The sequence below is a fragment of the Limulus polyphemus genome, unplaced genomic scaffold (genome assembly GCF_000517525.1).
Source record: "Limulus polyphemus unplaced genomic scaffold, Limulus_polyphemus-2.1.2 Scaffold11615, whole genome shotgun sequence".
In the NCBI taxonomy this organism is placed as follows: Eukaryota; Metazoa; Arthropoda; class Merostomata; order Xiphosura; family Limulidae; genus Limulus; species Limulus polyphemus.
In genome coordinates this window covers 5,521-13,531 of record NW_013677225.1, presented here as the reverse complement: position 1 = coordinate 13,531, position 8,011 = coordinate 5,521, and the positions used below count along the sequence as shown (strand labels likewise).

The following is an 8,011-nucleotide window of genomic DNA, read 5'->3' as shown; positions in this document are numbered from 1 at the left end:
TACCACTTACTTCATTAATTAGATGTAATCTCTCTTCTTGTTTAATTTCTCGTTCTTCTTGTTTCTTTTCTTTTTCCTCCAACAACTGATGTAATTTCTCTTCTTGTTTAATTTCTCTCTCTTCATGTTTCTTTTCTTTTTCCTCTAACAACTGCTGTAATTTCTCTTCTTGTTTAATTTCTCGTTCTTCTTGTTTCTTTTCTTTTTCCTCCAACAACTGCTGTAATCTCTCTTCTTGTTTAATTTCTCGTTCTTCTTGTTTCTTTTCTTTTTCCTCTAACAACTGCTGTAATCTCTCTTCTTGTTTAATTTCTCGTTCTACTTGTTTCTTTTCTTGTTTATTTTGTTGTTCGAGCTGCCACTGTTGTTTATCACTGTTATTATATTTTTTTATTATAAAAATTATTTTGTATTGTTAGATAAGCATATGTATCTAGGACTAAGCTAAATTTCCTATTGTTGCGTCAACGAAGTCACATGACTAGTGTCACGCCACGTTTCTAGAACTATCCTGTACCTTGGCGAATGCTCTAGCATTTACTAGATATAGGGGAGTCTGGTATATAAAAGAGGGTGACAACATGATGGAACAATAATGTGTGTGTAGACAGTGAGTAATTGATCTGCAGTCAGAGAGTATTATTGAGCACGTTCGTTGTTATAGCGTTGTTATAGTGTATCATAAAGTTATATTCGGAAAGAATAAACCAGTTTTATTAAGTAAGGACTTGTGTCGCTAAAGTTTCGTCGGAACGAAGTTACGGAAAGTTAATTAACAAACGGAGACGTAACACTATTCTGGCCAAGCCTCGTGAGGTATTAGCGGGATTACGGCCGAAATTATCGTTGACAGCACGGGTACCCAACTGATGAAGCAATGTATTCTAATATTTTTAAGTAAAAATGTAAGGAAAGTATATTTAATTAGCTATAGTCACTACCAGGTTAAATTTTAGGTTTTGCTCCGATTGAAAGTTAATAAAAACATACTAAAGTAAAAAATAACGTTAGAAACTTTTACAGAATACTTACAAGTATGCTTTTAGAGGACGAAAGGAAATGACAAGAACGTAGATCCTAATATCAAACTTTCTTCCACCAATAAGAAGAGGGTTGTCAATGTATCGTGAGATAACGTAAGATTCCTTCACTGCTGCTGGGTTGAAACTACAAAGAAATATGTATCCAGGATAGCTCTGGTTAACAAGACTACATCAAAATAAGTTCTGAACTTATTAACTAGCTAGTTAGCCCTTGATTCTTTACCACATGATTTATAAGAACTACATGGTGTTTTATCTGCATATGTAGGGTCACTGAGGTGCTCAAAAATGGATGAGTTGTTCAGCAAAAACTTAAATACACATAAATAACAGCTGTGCCATTAAAGGATACTTCCTGTTCAAAATTCAGCATGACAAATTTTAAAACACAAAGGTAGTTTCAAACTATCTTTAATAAAACATTAAATTGCTAAAAAAACTGTTAAAATTTATACTCTTTATAATCAAATACAAATTCAGTATTGTATTCCAAAATTAATAGAACTGTTCAAATTTTCACCTTCTCGATATGAAAAAAAAAAAGGATACACCTTAAAGTATTAGTGTATGTTTTTCAGAATCTGTAGTGTGTACTGGAGAAATTTAGACATTTTAGCAATAAAGTTAGAGAAAAAAACAACCTTTACTCTCCAAATAATAATAACAAAAAACGTTATTTCAGCCAAGATTTCTGTGCTTGCAGCTACATAAGGGCTAGTAGTTAAACAACAGTTCTTGTATTACTAAGCCTTGATGAAGCCGCAAGAGTGAAACATTGGCTAAAGTAAAGTTTTTTATAAATATCTAATGAGTAGAGGTCATTTCTTTAATCTAACTTTATTGCCAAAATATTTTTATACTTATTTTGATACCATTACCTTGGTCCATCTCTAGACCACTTCTTCAGCTGGGAAAGCTTGTTTATTAGGAAGATACCCACACCTTGAGCTAAGTAGATGTAAAAACACACATGAACATAGATATATACAAACGTATATATATATATACTAGCTATTACACATAATCAAACAGAATTCAATAACAACAGATAAATGTTTACAACATCCAAAACTTTTAAAGCTCTATTTTGAACATCAGTTGCGTGTCTAGTTTTTGTTTTTGAGATTCATAAACCATTCACAAAACTACTAACCCATAATGACTTATCTTGCTTAGATAAAAAGATACATTTATGTGATTTTACATTTTCCACAAGGTTTCATGATCCAAGTGCTTGAAGGATTCTTTCGGAATTCCTCAACAAACATGTTGTAATCTGCTGGCAATATAAACGTAACTGGTAGAAAATCTGAAAATAAAAGAAGGTTCAAATACAACAGTAGTACAAATAAAAATGGTGCTGATGTCACAGAAAAGAAAAAGTTATAATGTAATAAGGTAGGAATACCTCAGTGTTTTGTTGTCTTGTTTTCCTTAGATATTATAGTGTATAGAAAAATGTATGTTAATGGACATTTCACACGAAACAACATATAGTACCAAAAAATACAGCATTTAAATAACAACTTTTCTTTAAAGAATCATATTTCTGTAAAGTCAAAACTACATATTACTAGTAATTAAGTTTAAAAATAACTCCTTTATTATCACTATCACAAAATCTTGTTATTAACAAGTAATCCAAGTTGTTATTCTTACATTTGTAGCATCATGCGTGCTGTTTATAAGGAACTTCTTGTTTAAATGTGTTGTAGTTAAATCTATCACTTTGAAGTTATAAAAGAACATGAAACTTGGTTCAGCTTCAAAGTAGCCAAAGATGACTTATTTAGCCTAAAAATAACTATGCAGAAATCAAGCCACAAAATGACCACAGACAGAGTATTTAATTAACCTCAAAATAGCCATTAATCAGTAAATCATGTATTTATTCATGTATACAAACATGAAAAAGGAAGTAATAAAACCACGAAGTTCCATGCATGCAAAAACTAGGTGACCCAAAAGTAAACTGCAAGATCACAGATGACTGCTCCACATTGACTGTTTCCTCTGACAACGTTTTGGTTATAGAAATGAGATAAAACTATTCAGTACAAACTAAAATGCTGTAAATAAATCCATCAAAGCAACAACTCTAGTTTATAAAGGTATTCCATGCATAAAGAAATATGAGACCCCACCTAATGATGAACAAAGTAGACATCAGAAAAGGGCAAACATGCATACATATATACCACAGGACAAGATAAAAAAACAATGAATCTACTGAAATAAAGACTCCTAAAGGAGAAGAATGAGGAAAAAACTCATTCCTCACATTCTCATGTAATAAAAAGGTTATGAATATCATATTACACGATTTTGGAGCCTCACTACATTGTTGGAGTTATTGTCACCAATATCCAGTCATGCTCTAGTGACAACTGTGCATCTTGACAGCAGCCTTTCAATGTAATTTCAATTGCAAATGGCTTCAATATAAGGCTGTCCTATCTAAAGCACATTACTCTCCCTGCTTGCATTCCATAATCCATCTACTGTATGAGGACAATAATATTAAACAGTCCAATCACACAGAAATACATAGATGCTGCATCCAGCCACTTGACTCATATGTATTCGTATGGAATGATATGAATATCATTGTCATTCTCCAGCTGCTTGAAGTATCTGATGGTTGAATGAATATTTCATGCAAGCAGCTTGAGTATACTTTTCCAGACTGAGATCCTTCTTGACTATGTTGCATATTGTTGCCTAGAAACACATGGATGACTTTTGTCACTGTGTCACTGATTTTTATGTTCAAGGATTCTCACCAGTTATAAGATGTTGCACTTTGTTTACCATGGCAAAGGTATGAATTATTGCAGGTCACATTCTGGATGGTCCTAGCACCCCTAGTTGATCCATATTCCTTTGTTTTCCAATGCCATTATGCACAAGGGATATACATGTTTAAAACCTACTTTAATGCAAACAATAGTGAAGTACATTACATTCAATTACTTAAGAAGTAAAATAAACCATATTTGTTTTCCTAAACGAGTTTCATAATATATAATGTAACCATGAAGTCAAACTAATTGGTTTTAATTTCCCAGAATTTCTTCAAGCCTTTCCATTTTACAAAGTAAAGATCACATAAGCAATCTTCCAACAATCAAGAATCTTCTAGTGATCAAACATTTTAATTATGAAATATACTGTTAACTCCTCACCGCCTACTTAATCAGGCTTTTCAAAATGTCAGGATAAAAACCATCAGGGCCAAAATTTTACTTTAAACTTATTCTTAAACTTTTCTTCAACAACAATACCTAAAGAAAGATCTTATCCACTTTCAACAAATGAATTCTCAGTTAAAGTATCTTTCTTCATTAGGGGAAATAAAAATACTAGAAAGTTTTTTTTCATATTTTAGACATTTTTTTCCCTTCATAATAAAGTTTTGTGCTAAGAAATATTTTACAATACCTATTAATTTAAACAGTAGCTTTCTTAATAGTTGCATTTGCTTCTCATTTCAGAATGATCTTTTAGTTTTAGTGCAATACTCAGAAGGGATGCATTTTTTTGAAACTACACAGTTGGAACAAATATCTATTCCAGGTGTCATTTACATTTCTTTTCTAATTGGATCAATCACCCAGTTCTTCTTTTGCCATATCCTGCACTTTTTGAAAACTTCTTTTCTAAACTGATAATACATTTATCAAAGACTATCTAAACTAGCTTCAAAATGCTTGCTACTGACCAGTTAACTCCACCTATTTCACAGATTACACTTATCAGTCTATGTCAATCCACATTTTCACTTTGGGTTTAGCTCACTACAACAAACATAAATTACTTACTTACTAACAAGCTATATATTAAAATTGTGATCAATACCTTGATATATGGTTCATTAACAAAAAACACTGTAGAAGCGTTCCCTTTGAGTCAAAAATATACAAAATAAATGTGTTGACAGAATAAAGAAAATTAACATCAATAACAAGAATTCATGATTCTATACTTGCAAGAGGTTGAGTTTTTATATTACCCTAAGGTATAAAAAATTAAATAATAAACCTGAATTTAAAATCCAACACATTCTAGGGCAACAATGAAGTCATGTTCACTTCCTGATGAAAATGTTATTGAAATAACGAAAAGAAAGTTGAGCAAGGTTTCATGCTGAGAAGGGGGTAGATGGTTTTCAAATCAAGTTTAGAATGAGCTGTAACATTTTAGACCAGCATTTCTTGTTGTTTGTCCACTCTCTTAAAAGCAGTGCCTATGACTCAAAGAGGCTTCCTGATTATCTTTTCTTACCACAGTAAATTTTTGTAACATTTTTCCAACTCAAATATTTCCCTCAAGTAATCAGTTAGGGCCAACTAACAGGAGGATCAAAAGAAAAAAACATTATAGAGTACCTATCTGTTTATCCCCCTAAGCTCCAACCAAGTTCCTCAGGAAAAAGAACAGAATTAGGAGAGGTGCATAAAGACAAAAATACAATTATAAACAGTAAAACAAGGGCCTCTGTTGTGACTGTGTTGGACTGGCAAAAGAGAAAGGAAGTGAAAATACTGATGAGCTCTCTCTCACCAGTCCAGTGTGTGCCCCATCTTTAGTAAACTAGAACCACATAATATTTAAGTTAAACATAAAGTTAGAATAAAACACTGTAACGTAAATAAAATAATTTTGTAAACTCTAACATAAAGTTAAATTTATAATCAAAGTAAAATCTCAAAAAAAAGCTGTAAAAAACATTAAGTGAAAAATCTTACCAAAATCTCAGTTCAGTTACATTAAACACACAAGATCGAAAATAAAGCTAGAGTTACAGTTTAAAAGTTCAGCAAAATCTCTGAAAAAAGTTGGTAAACAAAGGAGAACCTTAAATTTAATAGAAAACATACAATAACAACTTAAGCCAGGTTTGTGCATGAAACACTACTCTGCATGTGATCTCTGCCCCAATTATGATCAACTGCTGGGGCAGAGCAAGACCCTGAGCCATTCATTACTCAACTTGTTTAAAGAAAAAAAAAAGCTTTATATTCCTGGATGAGCTATCTTCCCTGCAAGAGACTCAGTTAATTGCCAATTAGCAAAGAGTTCCCAGACAGAGCTAAAGAGCTAGCAAGAAAAGCAAAGTTAAGATGTGTTTATTGGAACTACTTTTCATGTCCAAATTGAACTGAAAGTACAGAAACTTCAAAAAATGTACACATTAACTAAGGGAACAGAAAACACATGGTACCATCCTCTACCACAATTCTATAAAAACAGGCTTTATTCACTTTGGTTGCCTTTGCTACCTCCAGATTATGCCTCAGTTCTAATGTTTAATGTTTTACAATATTTGCATTATCACGATTATTTTCATTCACTTCATTTTTGATAAATGTATCCTCAAACTGACTCTACAAATAATTGTCACAAATATATTGACCTACCTATAAAAAAAACATAAGATTGATAGAATATGTACTGATTTCTGTTTAAAATGGCCTTACATGAAGACTTGGTTCAATCATCTACATTTACTATCATAAACTTTAATGAAAACTTTTCACAAAGTTTTTTAACAGTACAAAGTTTGTTATTTTTTAAATGTGCATGGTATATTATGATTCACGGATTTCCTGGGGAACAGTATAAAAAGTCTGCTAAAAAGAAGGACCAATGAACATTAAGTATTACAGAGTGTAAGTTCTTTACTCTGAAAACTCAGTCTGTTTACAAAGACTCTGTCAAAACACAAGAATGCAAAAACCACAATCTTTAATGTATAAAATTAATAACAGTACAAACACTATACAACAAAATAAAACAAGAGCAAGTGTTTATGGTGATTTTGTCGAACTTGTAAAAGAAGCCTTTAATAGATTTGTTTTCAATGAAGTGTGAGCCCTCCTATACATTAAATAATAAGAAAGTCAAAATAAACTTACAATAAAAAAATTATTGCAAAACAAGTCAATATTAAGCTAAACAAGAAAATCTAGTCTAACAAATTCACTTAAGCGAAGATAACAGTTAAGGTAAAAGTCTTGCCAAAAGTTGCTGTTACAGAAGAAAGCCTGGCTTTAAGTACAAAGTGCAATATCACCAACAAAGCCAGGTTGCTCATGGAATACTCTTTGTGAACATGACCTTTTGTCCACTGCAATTCCATTTCAAAGATGGGGCAGCCCTAAGCCACAACCCAGTTCCCCAACAGAGAAGACAGCCTTCTATTCTGGGAAAAATCACAAGTTATCTTTCTTCCAAGAAAACACAGATAATGACCAATTAGTGAACCAGGTCCAGGGCACAATTATAAATAGATTGTTTATTTGAGCAATTTTCTACTTTCAAATGGAAGTCACTGAAAATACTGAAATTTCAAAAAAATGTACATATCAACTTAAGGGTAAAACAAACACACGGTACCATCCTGTACAACGTGTGTATAATAAGGGTTTCACTAATGTGTACTTGAATAAAATAAAGTATGAGTAGTTGATTTCCTCAAAAACATGAAATACAATACATATATAAAACATACAGCTCCACAGAATGTTTCTATTCATCATCTTGTGTACTTACCAAGGTGGGCATATTTTCCATTTTCATCTTTCTCTGCTATAGGGTTTCCTTCCTTTTCAAGGTCTTTACGGTATCGTTTTATATTCTTCACTAATAAATCTTTTCTTGTGAGTTCATAATGGTTTGGAAAATGATTAACCACTCTAAAAACAAAAACAGTGAGACATATATAAAGTGAAGCTTCATATTTTGTTATGCCTCACTGAAAAATATTTCTACGTACAAGCTCAAATAGAAAATTATCAATATGTGATATTAAAATAATAAAAAATCTTTAGTCATAATATGGACCAAACATGACACTGATAACTTGTTGAGAGTATACATAAATCAGGTAAAGGTTTCTCCCATTCTAAAGGAGATGCAATAAAATTGTAATTGAAACATTACTATTATCACAACTACAGCAAATG

At 31.8% G+C, this 8,011-nt stretch overlaps 1 protein-coding gene across 1 annotated transcript; it reads right to left on the bottom strand.

Annotated features, from left to right (window-relative positions):
- Positions 1-1,028: 1,028 nt before the first annotated feature.
- Positions 1,029-7,778, bottom strand: LOC106476793 (probable tubulin polyglutamylase TTLL1; the record flags this gene model as incomplete). Its single annotated transcript, XM_013937419.2, has 4 exons — positions 1,029-1,167; positions 1,922-1,991; positions 2,248-2,352; positions 7,599-7,778. Coding segments are annotated over 4 exons (494 nt in total), but the record flags the coding sequence as incomplete, so codon positions are not given.
- Positions 7,779-8,011: the final 233 nt, after the last annotated feature.